We start from the raw sequence: 24,845 nt of genomic DNA, 5'->3' as shown, positions 1-24,845 counted from the left end.
GGTGAAGCACCTGACCGCGGTGAAGCACCAGACCGTGGTGAAGCACCTGACCGCGGTGAAGCACCAGACCGTGGTGAAGCACCTGACCGCGGTGAAGCACCTGACTGCGGTGAAGCACCTGACCGTGGTGAAGCACCTGTGCGAGCCGGTTGCTGCATTTGTTTACAGGGCTGCCTGGTTTGTACTGAATGTCATAGTTGAATGATAACAGTCTAGACAACCATCTATCCTCATTCCTACGTGTCCATGACTCTTTGTGACGAGAAGTGTGGTGAGAGGGCTGTAGTTCGTAATGTTCCTCAGCTGTCGCACCTGTGACAATAATGTTGTCTAGGTAACACTGGACCCCCGGCAAACCTTGTAGAATGGTTGTTATCATCCTCTGGAAACAGCTGGGCAAGTCCAAACGGTACCCGCTTGAATTGAAACAAGCCATCATGGGTAATAAAGGTGGTTAAGCTACGACTGTCCTCATGAAGCAGTAACTAGTAATAAACACTTTGTAGATCTAATGTGGAAAACAGTGTAGCTCCACTCAACGCCACAAACATTTCCTCCATGTGTGAAACCGGAAAGCCGTCAGCTACAGTAGCCTTGTTAGGTTCTCTCAGGTCCACACAGAGTCTTGGATCTAATCTGTCTTTTCTAGTAGTAACCACTATGGGTGACTCTACAGGCTCTATGATGTCCTGTTCCACCATTTTCTTTAATTCTTTGGACACAGCTTTTCTGACTGAGAAAGGTAATCTGCGTAGCTTCTGTTGGTGTAATCCCTGGACGAACTTTCACTCTATGGACAAATTCTTTAGCACATCCCATTGTTTCTGTTGCTACGCTTTCTATGGTTGTCACAGCCTCAAGTAACGTGACCATCTCTCACTTGCATTTGTAACAAGTAAAATAAATCCCTACCTAGAATTACTGACCCCGTCTGGACTACGTCAAGTTTTGTGTCAGCTTTTCGGCCCCCATTTGCTACATTAGCTTGTAAACAGCCTTTCAAAGCAATAGGGTTTCCACAATAGTCCTTAAGTTTGAGTGTTGGTTCCATAAGAGAAACTTTCGGGAAGAGCCCATTGAATCAAGCAGAATGGACACTGCAGATCCCGTCGTTTAACATCAGCTCAATGTCCTGGCACTTTGTTCCTGGAGCACTAACTTGTACTGTGCACATGGTATCAGATAAATGCATATTTACTTTTAGAATAGTCACTTCTGGGATGTGAGTGTGATTTCTGCTTGTCTTTGTCATGGTGAACAGCTTGCTAGCTTTTGCCTCTGACACAGCCGTTTCAGTTTGCCTCACCAACTTAGTCTTTATGACATCCTTATCCCTCATCATCCCCTCTTCCATTTTTCCAAACTGACACGCAGCAACGAACTGATGGGTGGTCTCACCTGGGCGTTGTCCTCATTGTCTGAAACAGTAACGCTCAGCAACCACATTCACTTTTGTGGTGAGAAAGTTCGTCAGCGCTGTCTCGTACATCAGCGACCGTCTATGTGTAACCCGTGACCTTCCACACCCACGCCACGGATAAGGAGCGCATGTTTACGTGGCTCTGGCAGGTCCAGCCCAAACATCGCTAGCTAGCAAGTAATTATCAAAAGTCCAAATCCTTGCCTTGAATGGGACCGGCGGTTCTCCGACATTTAGTAGAAAGGGCGTAAGTGGAAGTAGATTTACAGCCGCCGTCCTCGTCGCTGATATGTTGTGTCGTGAGGAAACACTCCATTATTCGAGTCGCAGTACTGTCTTTATTAGAAGCATCGGCCCAACAGGACAACGCTGTCCATCACATGCTTGTCATTCATCTGCGCTCTTCTTCTCTGTTACTGCCATCGAGTGTACAGGCTGAAACACCACGTCTACGTTTCTACGCGTTCACTTTCAAAGCATGTTTGTGTGAAAAGCCTCTGCAGCTGAAAATTGGACTTAGAAGTCCACACAGACTTGCATGGGCTGTCATTCTCTGTAACTTTAAATTCAGTTCATGTGTTCATGTGTGAGTTTTATTTATAGCAGAAAAGTTTAGATTTTGCTGTTTGTATTCTACAGTTTACCTCCACACGTCTGCCCTGCAGTCTCACGGTTCCAGCTTTAACGGGACATCCTATCATGGTATTCACGTAAAGACAGGAAGTAAAGCACAGATTTCCTGATTGAATTAATTTCCCATGAGCCTTTGCGGTTGGAGTTGAATCTGGATCAGGTTCATTCAGTCTCATTACAAACAGAAATATTTCATTTCATTTAGTTTTTTTCACCAAACAAAAGGATTAAGTGTGATCCATGTGTTTTTACTCTGTGTAGATGGTCTCCATGGTGACGGTCATCATGTTAATGTCTGAACGTTTTCCTCCTGCAGGTGAAGAGGAGCTGCCATGGTGGCCTCCTCCATCCTCCCATCTGTTCTTCTCATCCTCAACCTCCTCCCCCACCCCTCCCGCCCAGCTGATGCCTCGGTGCCGAGGGTGATGCTGGACGGCTCCCCGCTGTCCCACCTCTTGCTGAACCCGGGGACGGGGCTTCTGTACGTGGGTGGAGTCGACCACCTGTACCAGCTGACGTCTGACCTTGAGGTGGTTTCTCACGTGAAGACCGGGCCTCACTTGGACTCTCCAGACTGTCTTCCTCCAATCGTTGCCCAAGACTGCCACTCGGCTGCGTCAACTCATAACCACAACAAGCTGCTACTGCTAGAGGAGGGGCAAGGGGCGGAGCCAGGCTGCCTCATCGTCTGTGGTTCGCTCTTTCAGGGAATCTGTGAGAAAAGGTGACTGCATGTTGCTTTTCAACACACTTTTATAAAACACTGCAGATTTCTCAGTTTGAAATCATCCATTTTTAACCAGGTTAGGTATTTAACCAGGTCACCAGTAAAGTAGTCCTGGAACGAGAAAAGTAATCCAAGAATGAGTAAAGTAGTTTGAGCAATAAGTCAGTAGTCTCAGGATTAGTCCTAGTAATCCCAGGAACGAGCAACGCATTCTTTGGAATGAGTATTGAATTCCTGGGAATGAGTGAAGTAGCCCACGGAATACGTACAGTAGTCGTGGGAATAAGTAAAGCGTAGTGGCTCAGTGGGCAGAGCGGTCGTCCTGTAGCCTGAGGGTTCGATCCTCAGCCTGTCCAGCTCATGTCGAGGTGCCCCTGAGCAAGACACCAAACCCCAAACCTCTCCTGATGGGTCGTGTTAGTGCCTTGCATGGCAGCTTCCGCCATCAGTGTGTGAATGTGTGTGTGAATGTGTGAATATGATGTATGACTTAAAATGCTTTGGGTACCATTCCAGGTACAATAAATATAAATATGGACCATTTACCATTTAGAAATCCTAGAAATGAGTAAAGTAATCCTAGAAACAAAGTTGCCCTCGGAATAAAAGAAGTCCTCCGAGTAAGAAATGGAATTCTAGGAATGAGGGTGTGTGATTGGAAAAATGTAGCAGACAAACTAATATTTTGACAACTTGTGTGTGTGTGTGTGTATATATATATATATATATATATATATGTGTGTGTATTCTGTTTTATTTTCAAAATAAAACACCATGAGGCCAAAGATGGTCTCTGACAGGAAAAGTCAACCCTTCAGTATAACCCTCCTTCGTCTCCATGGAAACCAGCAGGACCTTCATGGTTGATGTGAAACTGAGGCAGAGTCGTAGGAAAACGTCCTGATCCAAACATGTTTTTATCTTGTCTCTTCAGGAGTCTGTCCAACATCTCTCAGCTCGTCTATCGGACCTCCAACCCCGTCGATACTCAGTACGTTGCTGCCAACGACCCGCGAGTGTCCACCGTCGGCGTGGTGATAACCACAAAGCGTAAACAGGAAGGAGGCGTGGCTGCTGGAACACTGCGCTTGATGCTGGTTGGTCGAGGCTACACCAGCAAGGGTCCAGGTGACATCCCACCAATCACAACGCGGCGCCTGTTCCCAGTTATTTCACCTCGCAGGGCGTTTTCTCAGGAAGAGGACCTCGGGAAGCTTGTTGTTGGAAGTTACTCTGAATACAACAATCATTTTGTGAAAGCCATTGCCCATGGCAACCATGTCTACTTCCTGTTCTCCCGGCGAGATATGTGGCACAAGAAGGAGTACCGGACGTACGCATCACGACTGTGCGCCTCCGATCGCAGCTTCTACTCGTACGTGGAGGTGCCACTGATGTGCAATGGTGGCTACAACCTGGCCCAGGGGGCGTGGTTAGGGAGCCACTCCAGAGAACCCGCCCTGTTCGTCGTCATGGCAGCTGGGCAGGCATCTACACCTGTAGCAACGAGTCGCTCCGCTCTTTGTGTTTACGGGATGACTGAGCTGGATGCCATGATAAGGAGAGCACAGGAAGTGTGTTACAGCCAGGGTGGACGAGGCAGCGGTGGACAGGAAGAAGCCTACATCGAATACGCCGTGTCGTCAAAATGCCTGAAACTGCCGAAGGTAAGCTCTCCGACACACCTGGGATCTGTGTGAGACACACACTTTACAGGTTAAATTGTACAAAAACCCGTCCAGAACCTGGATTTGTTTAACCAGAACCAGCTGGTTGTTGCCTTATTTAAAGATTTCATTTGCTGATTTTACTTCTTTTGAATATCTTAGTTTTATTTTAAGGGGCATTCCTAAAATCCTGTTTCTAATCATCTACAGACGTCCAGGACATTGTGTAAATTTTATTGATGAATTCTCTGAATTATTGTCGGTTGTCTCTACTGATTTTAACCATTTCATCTTAACTGGGGATTTTAACATCCACATAGATAACATAACGGATGGTAATGTGAAGGAATTTTCTTCCATATTGGATGTTTGGTTTGTGGCAGCATGTAAAAGAACCGACCCACATTCAAGGTCACATTCTGGACCTGGTTATTTCAGGGTGTTGATATTTCTTCTGTTGTGGTCGCTGACTCGACCTTTCTGACCATTTTTGTATTTTGTTTGATTTACTGATCATTCAGAATGTCCAACCAACCTGCTCCTCGGTTAGGAAGAGGAACATTAATGAAAGAACAAGTGCTAAGTTTGTGGAGGCCATAGCTATGTTACCAACAACCAGAGCAGAGTCAGTTGATGGACTCCTGGATCATTTCAATCTGAAAATCTTGAATGTAATGGATGCTGTTGCACCGATAAGAATCAAGAGCAACTTGAGCAAACAGAAAACACCATGGAGAAACACCACTGTGGTTACCAGCCTAAAAAGAGAAAGCAGAAAAACTGAGCGGAAATGGCGGAAAAATAAACTTCAAATTCACTCTGAGCTGTACAAACAAAGCCTGCGTAACTATAACAATGAGCTGTGAAGGCCAGAGAGCTGCATTTATCTGGAATGATTAACAGGAATGTCAACAATTCTCTCTGTTTGCTATGATTGAAAAACTTACTAATCCTCATATACAGATAAGCCCTGAGCTCCTTTCCACTGAGAAATGCAACCAATTTGCAAACTTTTTTAGCCAAAAAATTAAAACAATTAAGCAAAATATTAATTCCACAGTCAAACAAGAAAATTTGTCTGTGTCTAAAACCCGTAAATAATTCTGATGTTATGTCACAATTTAAAATGGTGAATTTAAAAGTCCTACAAGAAACAGTTTGGCATTAGAAATCAACAACATGCACTCTGGACATGATCCCATCCGACTTTTTAAAACCAGTTTTTACCTCAGTAGAAAGTGGTCTCCTACTGATAGTTAACAGCTCACTGGCATCAGGCATTTTTCCCAAGTCACTAAAGATAGCTGCTATTAAGCCTCCTAAAGAAAAGGACTCTAGACGCCTCTATAATGAACAACTATAGACCTGTCTCTAACCTCTTTTATTTCCAAGATTATTGAGAAAGTTGTATTTCACCAGCTTCATGACTTTTTAAATGAAAGTGGAAATCTTGATAAATTTCAGTCCGGCTTCCGACCTCATCACAGCCCTGAAACAGCTCTGGTCACAGTGTTAAATGACATTAGGTTGAATACTGATTCTGGTCCAGTATCAGTCCTGGTTCTGGTCCAGTATCAGTCCTGGTTCTGGTCTAGTATCAGTCCTGGTTCTGGTCTAGTATCAGTCCTGGTTCTGGTCTAGTGTCAGTCCTACAAAGAAACTGCCTTGCCTTGCTTAGCAACGTCCTCCTGAACAGTCTCCTGTCATCTCAGCCTTTGGTAGAGTTCACTATAGATTCACCAGCACTCAGCTGCATGTAGTTGCATTGTTTAGCCATTTGGGGGCAGAAGTCTGAGCTGTTGTTCAGACTTCTGCCCCCAAACAGTTGTTGTTCTTTAACTTAGAGTTCTGCGTATCTGGGGGCAGCGTTTAGCTCAATTAGTTGCACAGCCGGCCCACGTACAGAGGCTACAGCCGGCCCAGGTTGGAGTCCTGCTCTCTCTGACCCCCTTTCCTGTCCAGCTACGGTTACATAAAGGCAACTAATCCTCAAATCTCTGGCCATTTTTTTGGTTGTTCTAAAGACATAACCCCCTCGCACAGACCGGACACTGTATCAGAAAAACATGACTTCCTGTTACGCCTTAGATGCATCACACCACATCTGCACGCCGATCAACTGTTCAGCTCTCAGCCAAGTGTTGATGACATCACCATTCACAGCTGATGACATCATAGATGATCAGCTTGAGGAAGAGGCTGATGCTCATCTGACCTGAATCATGTTTGTGGATCATTTGACAGCTGTCACTCAAACACACAGATGCTGGGATTTAATAGATTTGACCCACATATGACCACACACACACACACACACACACACACACACACACACACACACACACACACACACACAGTTGTAAATTAGTTAGATAATTTATTTTGAACATGTAATAAGTAACAAATAATCACACATTAATGGACAGACAAATAACAAAAAGAAAAAATATATAAAATAGAAAATAATAGAAAAGAAAGGAGCCATAAGTGGAACTACACACTCTATTTACACATCCGAAAAGGAATGGAAGGAAGTACAAGCTTATATTATCCCACCACCTTTTTAATAAATCAATATTTGACCATTTAGCTTCCCATCAATATAAAAATGATAATAATAATAATAATAATATTAATAATACCATCATCACCAAAAATATGAAAGCAAAATAACTTAGACGTAAACAAACCCCCTCTCTCTCTCTCTCTCTCTCTCTCTCTCTCTCTCTCTCTCTCTCTCTCTCTCTTTCTCTCTATTCATATACAAGGACTCTCTCTCAGAGTATCCATGTGGGGGGGAGCACACCCCCAACCCCATTGCCAGCTCTTTGCCCCTGCAGGCTACACCCACCATCACCCTGCCCACCCAGCTAACGGCTGTCACAGCTGCAACAGAGGCTGGACACACCATGGCCTTCCTGGGAGATCGAGAAGGACGACTACACAAGGTGAGGACACGTGCACAGAACTGGTCTCTCACATACGCCCATTTCAAGTCAGCAGTGGGATGATGCATTGCTTAACCTGAACCAGAACCTGATTCTGACTCTAAAACCAGCTCTCAACCTTCAGAAACAGTTTACCGTCCCGCTTTGACAGAAAGTCCCTGTAAGGTTGGTGTGTAGTCAGGGCATGGTCCCTATCAATTGAAAAAAAAAAACAAAGATAATTGGTGACAGCAGCTTATAGCCTGCATCTCTTCATTAGGCGTTAACTTCTAGGGTGTATGGACAAACTCTCAAGGGAGCATGCTCAGACTCTTGTTGTTGATTGGTTCCTGGTCTCCCAGGAGCATTGTGGGTGACAATTTATCAGGATGCCCCTGAAGCAATAACTCTCTTTGTTCCAGTATTGCTACAAGGACCAAGTTTTACATTGAATCGTTCTGGCAGGTTTGTGAGGTCCAGCTGTGGTTCAGAGACTCCAGATGGTCCTCGCAGTGATAGCAGATCCTCTGTGTGTGTGTGTGTGTGTGTTTGTCTCTTGGTGATGTGAACAGCACAGCTTTGATTTCCCTCCTAAATATTTAATCACCCACAGGCGCCCCTGCTGGGTCCTTACCCAGAGTGCACCTGGGGGACCGTCGACCAATCAGTAGCCAGACACATTCCTGTAACACCACGTTATCACCACTGCGGTTAGTTTCTGTTAGGAGAACCAGACCTACAGTCAGACCCAGAACCAGAGCCAGAACCAGAACTAGAGCCAGAACCTGAACAAAAACCAGAACCAGAACTAGAGCCAGAACCAGAGCTAGAACCAGAACTAGAGCCAGAACCTGAACAACAACCAGAACCAGAGCTAGAACCAGAACTAGAGCCAGAACCTGAACAACAACCAGAACCAGAGCTAGAACCAGAACTAGAACCAGAACCAGAGCTAGAACCAGAACTAGAGCCAGAACCTGAACAACAACCAGAACCAGAGCTAGAACCAGAACTAGAACCAGAACCAGAGCTAGAACCAGAACTAGAGCCAGAACCTGAACAAAAACCAGAACCAGAACCAGAACTAGAGCCAGAACTAGAACCAGAACCAGAGCTAGAACCAGAACTCGAACCAGAACTAGAGCCAGAACCAGAACTAGAACCAGAACCTGAACAAAAACCTGAACTAGATAGATTTCAGTCCGGCTTCCGACCTCATCACAGCCCTGAAACAGCTCTGGTCGAAGTGCTAAATGACATTAGGTTGAATACTGATTCTGGTCAAGTATCAGTCCTGGTTCTTGTCTAGTATCAGTCCTGGTTCTGTTGGATCTCAGTGCTGCGTTTGATACTGTAGAACACAGAATCCTGTTTTCAGGCTGGAAAACTGGGTTGGACTTTCTGGAGCGGTTCTTAACTGGTTCAGGTCCTATTTAGAAGGCCGGAGTTATTTAGTTCCGATCGGCAGCTATGAATCCGAGCGAGTGGCCATGACTTGTGGAGTCCCCCAGGGGTCAGTCCTTGGACCTCTTCTGTTCAACTTGTATATGTTCCCTTTGGGTAAAATATTACAGAACTATAGCATTAGTTATCAAAGTTATGCAGATGATACACAACTTTATGTGTCTCTGTCACCAGATGACTGCAGCCCAATAGACTTAATGTGTCAGTGTCTGGAGCAAATAAACACCTGGATGAAGGAGAATTTCCTACAATTAAATGAAGACAAAACTGAGATTATTCTGTTTGGTAGAAAGAGAAGAGGGTCAGCATTGGTAAACACCTGGAGACTCGGGCTCTTAAAACCACCAACCAAGTTCGTAACCTGGGAGTGTTGATAGACTCAGATCTGACTTTCAGCAGCCACATCAAAGCTTCACTAAGAAGCTTTTTACCAGCTCAGAAACATCAACAGAATTAAAAGTTTAGTCTCCCAGAAAGACCAAGAAAAACTCCTCCATGCATTCATCTCCAGTAGGCTGGATTACTGTAATGGTCTTTAACAGGACTTCCTAAAAAGAGCATTAAACATCTGCAGCTCATCCAGAACGCTGCTGCTAGAGTTTTAACCAGGACTAAGAGATCTGAACACATCACACCAGTTTTAAAATCTCTACACTGGTTTCCAGTCAGTCACAGAATAGATTTTAAAAGCCTTCTGCTTGTTCACAAATCCCAGAACGGTTTAGGCCCAGAATACATCTGTGATATGTTCAGAGAATATAAACCTAGCAGAGCTCTTAGATCCAAAGACTCTGGTCAACTAGTCCAGACCAGAGTCCAGACCAGAGTCCAGACCAGAATCCAGACCAGAGTCCAGACCAGAGTCCAGACCAGAATCCAGACCAGAGTCCAGACCAGAATCCAGACCAGAGTCCAGACTAAACATGGAGAAGCAGCATTTAGCTGTTATGCTGCAAACAAATGGAACAAACTGCCAGTGGAGATTAAACTTTCCCCAAATGTAGACATTTTTAAATCCAGGTTAAAAACTTTTCTTTTCTCATGTCTATGCATGAAATCTGCACGGTAACTTTTTTTTAACTTATCTTGCTTTTAATCATTTTAATGTAATTTATTATTTTATTGTGATTATGTGTTGATGCCTTTTACTATTTCTAAATATCTGTAATGCTTTTGTTTTATGTAAAGCACTTTGAAATGTCCTGTACATGAAATGTGTTGAACAAATAAACTGCCTTGCCTTGCCTAGAGCCAGAACCTGAACAAAAACCTGAACTAGAGCCAGTTTAGGTCCACATCCTGTGGGTACTGGACAGACCGGTCTGATTCATGCGGACTCAGCTGTGTTGTGTTGCAGGTGTTGGTGCGTCCTGACAGGTCAGGTGACCTGTACGGCCACATTTTGGTGGATGATGGCAGCAGCATCAACGCTGACCTCCTATTGGATGAGAGCCAGCAGCATATTTACGTTTTAACCAACAGCAGGGTGAGAAAATGTCCTTCCTGTCCTCTTGTCTCATCCAATTAGAAATAAGACGAACAGTTTCCTGTTGCTTATCTCTGTTTCAGTTGTCAAAGGTTCCAGTTTCATCCTGCGAGACACAGACAGACTGTCCGTCCTGTCTCGCTGTCAGAGACCCCTATTGTGGCTGGTGTGTCCTGGAAGGACGGTAGGTCCAACTGTGTGTGTTCACCAGATCATCCTGTTGTTGTGTAGGGAATGTCCTCTCAGACTATCAATAGACAAAGAATCTCTAGTCTTGGTGACGTGATCTATGTCCTCTGGTGGACAGAAGGGGAATTACAGTCTGTCCCAGTTCATGATATTGATCCGAGCTGTTCAGTTTATTTTTTTTTGTCCAGGTGTTCCCGTAAACATCAGTGTCAGCGCCACCTGCAGATCAATCATTGGCTCTGGAGCTTTGAACCGACAAACCAGTGTGTCACAGTCCAGAGCCTGCAGCCAGCCAATCAGAGCAAAGAAGAGCAGACACAGGTATGCTCCTGATCAGAACTGATCACTGGTCTGGTCTGATTAATGTCTGCGGTCCATTCCAGAGATAAGACCACTTCTTAGTCTGTTACCATGGTAACTGACTCTGTGAAGTAAACCTATTCTCCTGTCTCTACCTGAAGCCGGTGTAAAGCATGGGTTGTCGTAGCAACGTAATCTCAAGGGGCCGGTTGGTCAAACGTAATCCGATCAGATTTCAGTTCTCGGATAGGATCAAATCTTAAAAATGGGTTGTTCAAAAGGGAAATCCAGATTCCAAGGTCCATTTGCATCACATAATCCAATCCTGGTTGTTATCTGGATAAAACCCTCGCAGGCAGAACCCGCGAGGGTTAAGTTAAAACAAATATTAAATAACCTTAAGAAACAATAAGCTAAGAGTAAATAAATTAACAGATAAATAAAATACAGTTGATTAAAATGCAATGAAAATAAAATTATCAAGATATAAAGTTTAAAAAAATAAGCTTAAGATCAAATTGAATTTAGTTAAATGCTAAGCTAAAAAGGTGTTAAGCCTCTTTTTAAAAACATCAACGTTCTCTGCAGCCCTGAGGTTCTCTGGCAGGCTGTTCCACAGTCGAGGGCCGTAACAATGGAAAGAGGCCTCGGCGTAAGTCCTGGTCCTCACCCTTGGAACAACTAAAAGGCTGCTACCAGAGGACCTCAGGGTCCGTGAGGGTTCATAATTCAAAACAAGGTCTGATAAATAAGAAGGCCCAAGACCATTAAGACATTTATAAACTACTTTTTTTTTTTTTTAACTTGTCCTGTCCAGCATCATAGCAGCAGAATGATAATCTGGTTTCTGTATCGTGCTGAACAAATTTGCTCTGCCAAGGGGAGGTCTATCGGTAAGGCACCTCTTCATAATGTGATTAATTTATTTATTTATTTACTTTGAATCATGGAATCTATGTAATCTTGCTGGACCTGACCAGAGGGGACAGAAAAAGATGGAAAATAGCAAAAAGAGCAAAAGGGAAAGAAGAAAGGAGACAAAAAGATCACAGACAGAAGGAAACGACCCTTCAATCCACACCATCACCAGACAACAAACTGTTAACACCTGTACATGAACACACCAGAACATTTCCTACAACTTTTACAAAAGCAGAAACACACACACAGAAAAAACAGGGCAGCTAGTCATTAAGAGTTTTTAAATAATAACCAAATCAAAAAGACATAACAGCGACCAGATACTAACTCACAGGAAAAATAAAAAGATAAAATTATTATCGCTTAGTATAAAAACCCACTAGACAACTCAGTGACTGTGTCAGCATGCAGAGGATGAGGAAGAGGAGTGATCAGTGATGAAGAGTGGTGAGTGAGATCATGCAAATGCGACCACGCCTCCACGGAGGCCAGAGGCAGACCAGGGCCAGAGACCCGGGTCCTCAGCAGCAGGCCCAGAGCACCAACCCAAGCCACCCCACCACGAAGACGACTCCAACCCCACCCGAAGGGCGGCAGAGGAGAGCCCCAGCAAGCCTCTGGATGATGAGCCTCTAGTGGCATTAGGCACCCCTGCTCCTCAGGAGGCCCCCCAGGGCAAGACAGGCCAGGAGAGGCCGCCCCGCATGACCGGGTCATTCAGGGACCACAGCCAGTGACCCGTCATCAACCCCAGAAAGTACCCACCCTCCCACACCCCTAACGGGATCAGACCCACGGCCCACCACCCCCAGGCCCGCCCAGCCCCCCTCCCACAAGTGCACTTAACCCCGCCCCAACCACACACAGAAACACATGCACACACCTATTTCCTTGCACACTCTCGTTCATCCTAACTCATATAGGCCCTCTCAGCCCCACCCACACAATATAAACACTAACACAGGATCCAACCCTCCCACTCTCACTCCCCAGACACACCCCCACTTATCCTAACACATGCATACACACGCACACAAACATACCCCCCCATCCACACAAACATCATCCAAAGTATAGGCACACACACACAAGCATCCCTGTCTCACACCCCAGCACCTCCCCCTATAATCCCCCGAATCCCACTCAGCCCTCCTTCAAACCCCTACACCCCCCCTGCCCCCGGGCCATACCCTGGGTCCCAGGGCGTCAACCAGACACCAGGGCATGCACCAACCCACACCACGGCAGCACATCCGGGCAGGCCCAGACCCCTGGCCCATACGGACCCCACCACCGCGGAGGGAGGAGGACCACCCCCGGGCACCAGAGCCCAGAACGCCCGCTCAGCCCGCCCCGGTATAGCCCGGCCGCCCGGCCCAGGACCGACGCCCACCAACCCAGGCGCCACCAGTGGCCTCACCCCCCGCCATGAGGCGACTCCAACCGCTGGCCCCCACAGCTCCCAACAAGGCCAGACACAGAGCCACCCCCATCGCAGAGCAGCCCGGTCCCGCACCACGGGCAACCACAAAGAACCCGCAACCACCAGTCACTCCTGGCCATTTCCCAAACCCCCATAGCAACGAGGTCACAGTCCTCCACCTACACTAAGTGATGGAACTAAGCACAGGGGACCAGAAGGAATGAGATTCAGCTAAATAGTTCTTTGAGGAGGCAGACATTGTCTCACTACTGATGTGGTCAACTAAGAGATTCCTAAACTGCTGAATACACAGATTATTTTTGTTTTTCCAGTTCACAAGGATAGTTTTCTTTGCGATGCATAATGCTGTGCGTATCATGTGTGCAGAGTTAATTGCCTTATTAATGTCACCCAAGTCACCTAGTAGACATAGTGCGGGGATTGTAGGAATATTACATTTAAACCATGTTGACATGTCCACACATACCTGAAGCCAGAACCTGCGGACAGGTGTGCAGGACCACAAGGCATGGAGATAGTTATCTGGTGTGTTTTCATTGCAGTGTGGGCAGATGTTTGATTGTGACAGACCCATCCTGAACATCCTTTGTCCTGTATAATGAGTTCTATGCAGAATTTTGAATTGTATTAGTTGCATATTTGAATTTTTAGTCATTTTAAAGGTGTTTAAACATATTTGTGACCATTTATCTTTATTAAAGTTACTGGATAAGTCACCCTCCCATTTTGAAGTTGGAAGACAGATTGAGTCTTCTAGTTTAGATAATAGTCTATATGTTTTTGATAATAGCTTTGGGGCATTGAGATTCATGAATTCTGCCACCCTAATAGGTAGCTGTAAGTTTAATTGATTAATGGTATATTTTTTACATATAATAGATTTAAGCTGGTGATATTCTAAAAATGTTTTTCAACTGATTCCATATTGTGAAGTGAGAATATTAAATGACAAGAAGTTTCCATTTTCTATTATATGTTCTAACTGTTTTATTCCTTTATTTTTCCATTGAGTAAAATTGTTAAGCTTTTTGTTTTGCAGGATGTCAGGGTTGTTCCAGAGGGGTGTAAACTTACATGGAAAAAGTGAGGATTTGGTTATTTTTAGAAAATCCCACCAAGCCACTAAAGAGGAACTGATATTGATGCTTTTAAAACACTTATGTGTTTTGATGGTTGAGCTGATGAATGGCAGGTCAGAGATAAACAGATCCTCACACAATGTTTGCTCTACATCTAACCATGATTCATCCAGACTGCTAGGTTTAAGCCATTTGGAGATATAGTGCAGCTTGTTAGCTAAGAAAACATGATTAAAGTTGGGTAGCTCTGATCCGCCTCTATCTTTAGTCTGTTGTAAAGTTTTTAGACTGATACGTGATGGCTTGTTTTTCCATAAAAATTTAGATATATGTGAGTCCAGTGACTTAAACCAGCTGGAGGATGGTTTAGTGGATATCATTGAAAACAGGTAGTTTACTTTAGATAGAACCATCATTTTAACTGTGGCAACCCTCCCCATGAGTGATATGGGTAAGTGCCTCCACCGTGAGAGATCATCCTCTATTGCTTTAAGTAGCTGGACATAATTTAGCTTTGTTAGTTCTGATAACCTGGAGGAAATGTTTATGCCTAGATATCTAATGTTTCCAGACTGTATTGTAGTATTGGGTGTGTTTTGTAGGTCACAGTTGATGGGCATAATAATAGTCTTAGACCAGTTAATAGAGTAGTCAGATATTGATGAGAATGTGTTAATAAGTGTGATTGTCTGGGGGAGAGATGTCAGTGAGTTCTGGAGGAAAAGTAATACATCATCAGCATAAAGACTTATCTTGTGTTCTATATTTTTGGCATGGATTCCTTTAATCTCTTTATTTTGTCTTATGGCAGCAGCTAGGGGTTCAATAAAAATAGCAAAGAGTGATGGAGAAAGCGGGCAGCCCTGTCTGGTTCCTCTCTGCAAACAGAAGCTTGGAGAAGTTTGATTATTGGTCTTCACACATGCATTTGGGTTGTTATATAATATCTTTATCCAATCTATGAAAGATGACCCAAACTCAAATTTGTTTAACGTTGCAAATAAAAATTTCCAGTTTACTCGGTCAAATGCTTTTTCTGCGTCTAAAGAAATTACTGTGGATTCCAGGTTATGTAGAGTAGAATAATCTATGATGTTAATTAATCTACGCATGTTAGTAGAGGAATGTCTACCTTTAATAAAGCCTGTTTGGTCAGGATGGATTATTAGAGGGCTTATTTTTTCTGGACAGAGCTTTGATAATTATTTTGAGATCTACATTTATTAATGAAACTGGACGGTAACTGGATGGAAGTGTCGGGTCTTTACCTGGTTTTAATAGTAGAGTAATATTGGCTAGGTTCATATTTGAAGGTATTTTTGGTTTTTCCCTTATTTCTAATGTGATATTGTAGAAAGTGGGTGCCAGCGTTGTCTAGAAATCTTTGTCGAATTCTGCTGGGTAACCATCTGGACCTGGACCACCTGGACCTGGACCATCTGGACCTGGAGCTTTATTGTTGGGCATATGCTGGAGAGCTTCTTGGAGTTCGCCAACTGAAAGAGTTGAATCCAGGGTTATTTTATGTTCATGTTTTAATTTTGGAAGATTGATGTTACTAAGAAATTTATCAATATTGTCATCTGTTGTAGTTAGTTGTGATGTATATAATGTTTTATAGAATTCTTTGAAAGTGTTATTTATCTTGTCAGGGTCGTGGCTGATGTTTCCTTCTGGATCTCTGACAGAGGAGATGGTTGTTTTCTCCTTGTTTGTTTTTAACTGATTAGCCAGGAACCTTCCAGATTTGTTGCCATGTTCAAAGTTCTCCAAGCGAAGTCTTTTTATCTATTATTTCATTAAATTCAAGTTTAACTTTCCTTATAGCATTTAGTGTGTGTTCTTCTGGGGAGACATGGTAAGCTCCTCTAAGGATTTAATTCTGAGTTCTAACTCTGAAATTCTCAAAGTTTCCTTCTTTTTCTTATGAGAAGAGAAGGAAATTATTTTCCCTCTCATTACTGCTTTTCCTGCTTCCCAAAGAACACACGCTGAAGTTTCTGCAAGTCGTTATTTTCTAGATATAAGGACCATTCTCTTTTAAAGTAGCTGATAAACTCAGGATCTTTAAGTAATGACGTATTAAATCTCCAGTTTCTAGTTGCTGGTTTATTGCTCTTACTTCTCAGAGTGAATGATACTGGTGCGTGATCACTAATGCTAATAGGATGGATTCTGATTTCTGACATGTCATTCATCAGTGAGCTGCTAGTTAAGAAATAATCTAATCTAGAATAGGAATGGTGGACTGAAAAGAAGAAGGTGTATTCTCTTAGTGTGGGATGGTGAGAGCGCCAACCATCACAGAGACCAAAATCCTTCATGTTTTACAGTTTCTGAGGATTTCCAGACTCGATGAGCTCCTGTGGTACTTTGTTTGTCCAGTATAATGTTAAAATCACCTCCTATAATTAATGTGTTATCTGAGTGACCAGAGAGTGAGGCGAAGAGGGAGTGAAAGAAGGTAGGTGTTATAAACTACTAAAAGAACCTTAAAATCAATCCTGAAATGAACGGGGAGCCAATGCAGCGATTTTAAAACTGGTGTGATGTGTTCCCTCTGGTCCTCGTCAGAACTGGTGCCGCCGAGTTCTGAAGTAGCTGTAGGTTTGAGATGGACTTTTTAGGAAGACCAGAGAGCGGGGCATTACAGTAATCTAATCTACTAGAAATAAAAGCATCAGCACCTCGCTGCTGGCAGAGAGAGAAAAGGGTGGCTCTGGTGATGTTTTAAGATAATAAAATGTTGTTTTTGTTACGTTTCTGATGTGTGGAATAAAATCAAGCTCAGAGTAAACAAGAACACCCAGGTTTTTCACACACTGAGAGGGACTGAAATGTTGTAATTCTGGTAAAATGATCTCTCTCGTCTTTAGGACGATAATTAAAACTTGAGTTTTGTCCTGATTGAGCTGTAAGAAGTTCTCTTTCATCCATGACTTTATATGTAAAATCCAGTTTAAAAGGACGTTAACTGGCTCCAGGTCATCAGGAGTCACGGTGATGTAAAGCTGCGTATCATCAGCATAGCTGTGGAATCAACGCTGTGTCTCCTGATGACATCCCCAAGAGGCAACATGGACACATTAAAAAGAAGTGGGCCTAGAACTGGTCCTTGGGGAACCCCACACTTGACTTCATGGATTTTTGATGAGCAGGTATCCATACTTAGAAAGAATTTTCAATCTGTGAGATAGGAGTAAAACCATTTTAGAACAGTACCTGAGAGGCCCACCAGACTTCTGTCTGTCTAATAAAATCTGGTGATCAGCTGTATCGCAGGCGGCACTAAGATCCAGTAGAACCAGGACAGAAAGTTTCTGTGAGTCTAAGTTAGACCTAAGATCATTAACAATTTTTAAAAGGGCACCTCGGTGCTGGGGTTTGTCCTAAAACCAGATTGATAGTTTTCTAAAATATTATGTTTATGCAAAAACTCATGTAATTACATAAAGACAAGTTTTTCAATAATTTTACTTAAAAACGGTAAGTTGGATACAGGTCGGTAGTTATCAAGAATGTCTATCTCTAAATTCCTCTTCTTCAGAAGGGGCCTCACCACCGCCGTTTTAAAGGCAGCAGGGAAGACGTCCGTCTGAAGAGAGTAATTTACTATGTTCAAAAGCTGACACTCAAAGAAACCATAAAATGTTTTTAAAAGTGATGTGGGAATTGGGTCTAAAAGAGACAGGTTGTTGTGTTAAGTTAGGAGAAAACTCGACCAAGCATCTTTGCATCAACCAGGACAAAACTCTCCAGTGTTTCCTCAGGTAAAAGTAAAGCTTCAGGTCTGTTTAAATCAACATGTTGTTGAGATGAAACACTATCTAATGCCATTGTTTTTACTTCTGAAGTGGCCTGCAAAGTCCTCGCATGCAGCATCTGATGCAGGCATGGAAACTTGTGTTTATTAAAAGATCTATTGTTTTATAATCAAAATGTTTTTAATTGATTTTCACATAATAGAAACATCTTAACAGCAAATTGTAGGCTCCCACAAAGTCTATGATTTGGGTACAAAACAAGTATGTAAACAATACAGTGACAGGAATATGGACTAGGGCCACCAAAAGCCAACAGTTCAAGTTATCAATAGAGTACAAATATATCACTGCACTTCAGAACAGAGTTTCCAGAGAGCCAATGAATTGACAGCGATGATAAGGCAAAACTACAACAATACACAACAAAAACAAAATTATAAAGCCCTGAAAAAACCCACCCACCCCTTGCCACTGCCAGAGTGCTGTGTTCACTCCACTACACCTAGGACCTGGATTGTATTATGTAACATGTAGCCAAGTTGCTACAATTGTTCATCATTTTAGAGCCAGAAATGTACGCAGAAAAGGACCCCATGCGTTTTCGAAAGTGCCAAGGGATTGTTTAAGTGAAAATCTTATTTTTTCAAGTTTTAGACAGGACATCTTGCAGCCATTGTGAGTGACATGGAGGGGAGGCGTCTTTCCATCTAAGTAAGATGGCACAACGTGTCAGAAGTAGGGCAAGGGATATAGAACGTTTTTTGACAGTACTCAGATGGGTTTGGCCCTCCAGAACCCCAAAAAGGGCAACAACAGGGTTTGGTTCCAATCTAGTGGCAAAGACTTTAGATAGTGTACTGATGACATCTCCCCAATAGTTACTCAACCGTGGGCAAGACCAGAACATGTGGCTGAGAATGGCCTCCACAACATTACATCTGGAGCATAGTGGACTAATTTCAGGGTACATAGAGGACAGCTTGACCTTAGAGATGTGAGCCCGGTGGACAACCTTGAACTGGATTAACCGGTGGCGAGCTCAAAGGGAAGAGAAGTCAGCCAATCTAAGAGCAGAGTCCCAGACATCATCAGTTATGGTGAGGCCCAGGTCGTCCTCCCAGGCCCTCTTGAATCTGTCCACTGAAGGACTGGTAAGATCTAGCATAATGTTGTATAGTTTAGAAATAAGGCCTTTACTGGATGGGTTTAGGGACAGGATTTTGTCCACTGTGGTGGTCTCTGTAGTAACTGAAATTTTAGGCAACTGAGAATTGAGAAAATGTTGAATCTGAAGATACCGAAAAAAGTCTGAATCAGAAAGGGTGAACTTCTCTTTTAGCTGAGCAAATGAGCCTATGGTACCATCGATCAGCAGATGTTGGAAGCGTGTGGCACCCTCCCGGTGCCACTGCTGAAAGCCCGGATCTATGATAGAAGGTTTGAAAAGGTGATTTTTGGCAATAGGGCTCCAAATGGAAAAACTACCAAGGCCGAACTGTTTCCTAAATTGGCCCCAGATCTTTAAGGAATGTTTGACCACAGGGTTACTAAATAAGGAGACAGAAGAAAGAGGTAACCCAGAACCAGCGGAGGCCAGAGGGGAAAAGTTATCATGTGGACAAAGCTCCAACGCAACCCAGTCAGGACAATCAGGCCGTTCATAATAAAAGGACCAGTGCGCAAGACACCTCAGATGGGCTGCCCAGTAATAGTAACAGAAATTTGGTAATGCAAGCCCCCCATTAAGTTTAGATTTCTGGAGACAGATTTTATTTAAACACGGTCGCTTGCCCTGCCATAGATAGGAGGATATAGCTGAGTCCAGCTGTTGAAAGAGATATAAAAACTTAGGTAGAATGACCATTTTGACAGAATTCACCCGTCCCACAAGGGACATTGAAAAGGGTGACCATTGTGACATCAATTGTTTAACCTGGTTCAATAGTACAGCAAAGTTTTCCTTGAACAAATCTCCATATTTTCTGGTAACCGTGACCCCAAGGTAAGAAAACTTATCTAATGTGACTTTGAAATTCAGGTTAGTTAAGTCTAAAGCCTGCGCTTTGTTGTTGATGGGAAAAAGCTCACTCTTGCTGATGTTTAGTTTATAGCCTGAAAAAGTGCCGAAATGACTGAGCAGCGTCAGAGCAGAGGGAAGAGATTCAGTCGGATTAGATACTTAAAGCAGAAGGTCGTCTGCATAGAGGGAGACCCTGTGCTCAGCACCTCCTCTCCAAATACCAGATAGGTTGCTACAAGAGCGAAGTGCAATAGCTAAAGGTTCTATAGCCAAATCGAAAAGCATAGGGCTCAATGGGCACCCCTGACGGGTACCGCGATGCAGATTGAAGGGCTTTGACAATTGTGAGTTCGTACGAATCATTGCAGTAGGCTGGGAGTAAAGCAGTCTGATCCATAAAGTAAAGGCAGGTCTGAAACCAAATTTATCCAGCACAGCGAATAAGTAGGGCCATTCGACCCGGTCGAATGCCTTCTCTGCGTCAATGGAAACCACACATTCTGGCCTGTTTGCACGGGCGGAGTAGAGAACATCAAAGAGCCGTCTAATATTAAAGTATGAGTGTCTACCTTTGACAAATCCAGTTTGATCTTTGGATATGATAATAGGAAGAATGTTGTCCAGTCTGTGAGTTAGGACTTTTGCTAGGACCTTAGCGTCAGTGTTTAGGAGGGAGATCGGTCTGTAGGAAGCACAGTTGGTTGGGTCTTTGTCTTTCTTTGCAATAAGGGTGATACATGCCTCAGAAAAGGACTGCAGAAGATGGCCCAATTTACAGGACTCTGAAAAGACAGAGCATAAAAGCGGTGAAAGTGATAGAGGAAATTTTTTAAAGAATTCTGTCGGGAATCTGTCTGGGCCTGGGCACTTGTTTGACTGCATTGAGCTTATGGCTATAGCTATCTCTGACTGGGATATGGGCTCTTCTAGTTTTTTCCTAAGGTCAAGTTAAAGCAAGGGGATGTCAAGGTTGTCAAGAAAGTTTTGAATTGCACAGGAATTTGCACAGAGATCTGAAGTATACAATCGAGTGTAAAACTCTAAAAGTTGCATTAATTTCAAGGGCGTCAGTAGTTAGCTGGCCATCTTCCAAGTGTACTTTTGAAATTGCCTGTTTTGCCTTGAAACCTTTAAGCTGATTAGCTAGAAGCTTGTCTGATTTGTCACCATATGTATAGAATGTAGTTTTGTTTCGTAAGAGCAGCTGTTCGACACGATAGGAGGTAAGCAGATCGAATTTGGTTTTTAATTCTACCAGCTTCTTATACAATTCTGGAGATTTGTTCTGAGCATACAGCCTGTCTATTTCTCCAATCCAACGAACCAGCTCATCTCGTTCCCTGTTAGAGCCACGTGTCATTCAAGCACTGTAAGCAATGATTTGTCCTCGTAAGTAAGCTTTAAGCGTATCCCACAGCGTGAGAGAGGAGATGTCCGGATCGGTGTTAGTTTCAATAAAAAAGGCTATTTCTGTCTCCATAAACTTAACAAATTCAGCATCGGATAATAAAGTTGAATTAAAGCGCCACTGCCGGCACTCCGGAAGATGGCCGGGGAGGGACATGGATAACACGACAGGAGCATGATCAGAGATAACAATTGGCTGATAGTCACAGGAGTGAACGAAAGAAAGAAATCTGTCATCTACAAAGAAATAGTCAATTCTGGAATATATGTGATGGACCTGCGAGAAGAAAGAGTACTCCCTGTCATACGGGTGCAAGAAACGCCAGACATCGCTAACACCAAAATCAGAAAGAAAGTCATTAATAAGGCAGGCTGACCTATTCGCTAGGCTGGGATTGCTCGAAGACCGGTCCAAAGTTGCGTCCAGCCAACAATTGAGGTCACCCCCTAGAATAAGGTGGTATGTGCTTAAATCTGGTAGTAATGAGAACAATCGTTTAAAAAAATCTACATCGTCCACGTTAGGGGCTTATACGTTAACCAAAACTGCCAAGACATTGTACAATTTACCCGCGACAATTACATATCGTCCATATTGGTCTGAGGTCACATTATGTGGTTCGAATGGGACATCTCGGCTAATAAATATTGGGACCCCTCGGGCCTTGGCCTGAAAGGATGAGTGGAAACACTGCCCTGGCCAACGTAACAGACGACTGGAATCCGCGCCACGAACATGGGTTTCTTGTAAAAAAGCTATCTTATTCTTAAGGTGTTTCAAGTGCGAGAAAACTTTTCTTCTTTTGACAGGATGATTTAATCCTTTCACATTCCAGCTCACAATCTCAAGATGATTTACCATACTGCATGCTTAGATAAGTAGATGAAAAGTTGGTCGCGGTGACCTAGTGGGTGGAGCACATGAGCAAAGTGACCAGCACTTTCTCCCAAGATGGTAGAGATTAAAACATTATAGGCAGTGACAACTTCCCCCAACCCACCCTCCCAAAACAAGACAGCTGCTAGAAAAATTAGCAGCAAGCTCTGTAAACTCAACATTCTTCAACAACCCGTCTTCCAAGTTACAACAAAACTATCCAAGTCATTGAAGCCTCTGCTCCGGTATATAGTAAAGAAAAAATAATAGCACCTCAGAGAGGGGGACACATGAGTGTGTCCTAAAGAGAAGGTAAAAAGTAGGTAAGCAGACAAGAAAAAGGGAAAAAGACAAAAATACTACTAATAATAGAATAGTAATAATAGTGAACAAAAATAGCAATAAAAATAAAAATCTCGGTAAGAGAACCCAAATATAGGTAACATCATAACTTAAGACTAAGTTGCAGATAGCAGTTAAACTTAATAGACCATATATATGTATATATGAAGGGACAATGTCAGAGAGAAAAGAGAAATATATGGTATTGATGACAGAATTAAAGCCTGTTCCAATCATAGAAAAGATTTCTGAGCAGGCCAGACTAAGATGGACAGAACATACAGTGGGCAACACATTGGCTACAGAAAATAAATAAATAAATAAATAAAATAAACAAGTAAATAAAAATAAAATAATGAAATAAAAATAAAATAATAATAAAATAATATATATATATATATATATATATATATATATATATATATATATATATATATAAAAATTAAAAAACACTTTACAGACAGCTGGTGAGAAGCTTCCCCATGTATAGACTAATACGTTCATGCCAATAAACAAAGGATATCACCACATGTAGCATTGGTGTTCAGGGAGGTCTAGTCAGTCCTGCAGGGGTAGCGTGGACCCAGATTGGGTCATCCAACCCGTCTTTCAGGTAGGGGTGAGAGATGGAGGATGTTCATCTGTGTACTTCTGCGCTTCCTCGACGGTGTTGATCCACTTCTTTGTGCCGCTGGGACGTGTTACGCGGAGGCAAGCTGGATACAGTAGAGCTGGCTTCAACCCTCGCTGGTAAAGCTCTGCCATCACGTCTCTGTACTGCACTCGTTGGTTCATTATCTCAGCGCTGTAGTCTTCCACGATGCGAATCTGTTGTCCATGATAGTCAAATTTCCCTTTGCGTCGCGCTTCTCTGATGAGCAGCTCCTTCACCCGAAACTGATGAAGGCGGAGGATGACTGGCCACGGGCGTTGTCCCAGACCCGGCTTAGTGACTAGTGAGCGGTGGGCTCTGTCAACCTCAGGCTTGGATGGCAAAATATCCTCACCAATTACCTCGTGAAGCAACTGTGAAAAAAACTCAGTCAGACGGCCGCTTTCAGTGGCCTCAGCCAACCCAAGAATGCATATGTTTTGGCGTCTGCTTCGGCTCTCCAAATCGGTAACTTTAGCCTTTAGCTTAGCGTTCTCGTCCAGGAGCGAAGAGCAGGAATTCTCAAGGTCCAGGACCTGTTGGCTTAGGTTGTCTGAGGCAAGTTCGAGGGAGGAAATGCGTTGGTCGTGGTCTTCCACAGACAGTCGGGTTTGGTCCAGTTTGGAGTCTAGCACGCTGAATGACGCCTTAAATTCAGCTGCCAGCGCTTCGCGGTGTTTGTCGAGTAAGGTGGAAATGGCGTCCAGTGTTAGGTGCTAGCATCTCCCTTCTCTGCAGTTTTGTGAACCTTAGTCGGCGTTTTAGAAATGTTAGAGTTCACTTTTCCGGATTAAGTAGAGTAACAAGTTGTCCCAGGCAGACAGCAAACGTAAAATTTAAAGCTCTGAGTGCTTGGTGATAAGAAAAAGTTAAGTTCACCGGAGCACGCTCGCCACACGTCTACTCCATTCCATTGCCAACCGGAAGTCCAAAAGATCTATTGTTTTAAAAAGAAACTTGGGGTTATTCTTGTTTTCTGTAATAAGATTGGAAAAATGAAGGGTTCTGGCTTGTTTAACTGTTTTATTGTAGGTTTTAAGCTGTTGTTAGTTTTGAGAGGAGCTACAGCATCGATGGCTGACTTAAGTTTGCTGTTAAAATGATCCACAATAAAATCACATGATGCAGGTAAAATCTCAGCAGGAGTTTGGTTTAAAATTTCAATACAATCTGCAGCCACTTCAGAAGTAATATATGGTTTCCTCACAGAATGACAGAATCCGGATAACTTTGATCTGAAAAAACAGGATTATCCTGATCCGGACAGAGGGCAGGATTACAAGGCGGATTTCAGAAAGAAACTGCAGTGAAATTTAACAGCTCGTCAAATAACAGAACTTTTTATTTGGTGCAGATGCTTATATTTCTATGTTGCACCTGACGTATTTAACCGTTACAGGGATGAAGAGGTAGACGTAGAGACAGGCTGCCTATAAGCCTGTCAGCATAGTACAGCAAGAATAAAAACATGAAAACCCCCAAAACCAGTTCAATAACACAAATAACATATTCAATTTTCCTGTTAT

General features: G+C 43.3%; 1 protein-coding gene across 3 annotated transcripts in view; it reads left to right on the top strand.

Moving 5' to 3' along the window:
- Positions 1-24,845, top strand: part of plxnb3 (plexin B3) — a 107,563-nt gene that overhangs the window by 43,464 nt on the left and 39,254 nt on the right. For all 3 annotated transcript variants that reach the window (XM_042004247.1, XM_042004249.1, XM_042004248.1), the window contains 6 exons: positions 2,370-2,777; positions 3,715-4,447; positions 7,216-7,395; positions 10,196-10,324; positions 10,408-10,508; positions 10,702-10,834. In XM_042004247.1, the coding sequence (XP_041860181.1) occupies positions 2,386-2,777; positions 3,715-4,447; positions 7,216-7,395; positions 10,196-10,324; positions 10,408-10,508; positions 10,702-10,834 (1,668 nt within the window). In that variant the 5' untranslated portion in view covers positions 2,370-2,385. The remainder of the gene's footprint in view (positions 1-2,369; positions 2,778-3,714; positions 4,448-7,215; positions 7,396-10,195; positions 10,325-10,407; positions 10,509-10,701; positions 10,835-24,845) is intronic.

This window comes from Melanotaenia boesemani, chromosome 13 (genome assembly GCF_017639745.1).
Source record: "Melanotaenia boesemani isolate fMelBoe1 chromosome 13, fMelBoe1.pri, whole genome shotgun sequence".
In the NCBI taxonomy this organism is placed as follows: Eukaryota; Metazoa; Chordata; class Actinopteri; order Atheriniformes; family Melanotaeniidae; genus Melanotaenia; species Melanotaenia boesemani.
The sequence above is the reverse complement of the archived record's forward strand: the minus strand, read 5'-3'. Positions and strand labels throughout refer to the sequence as shown.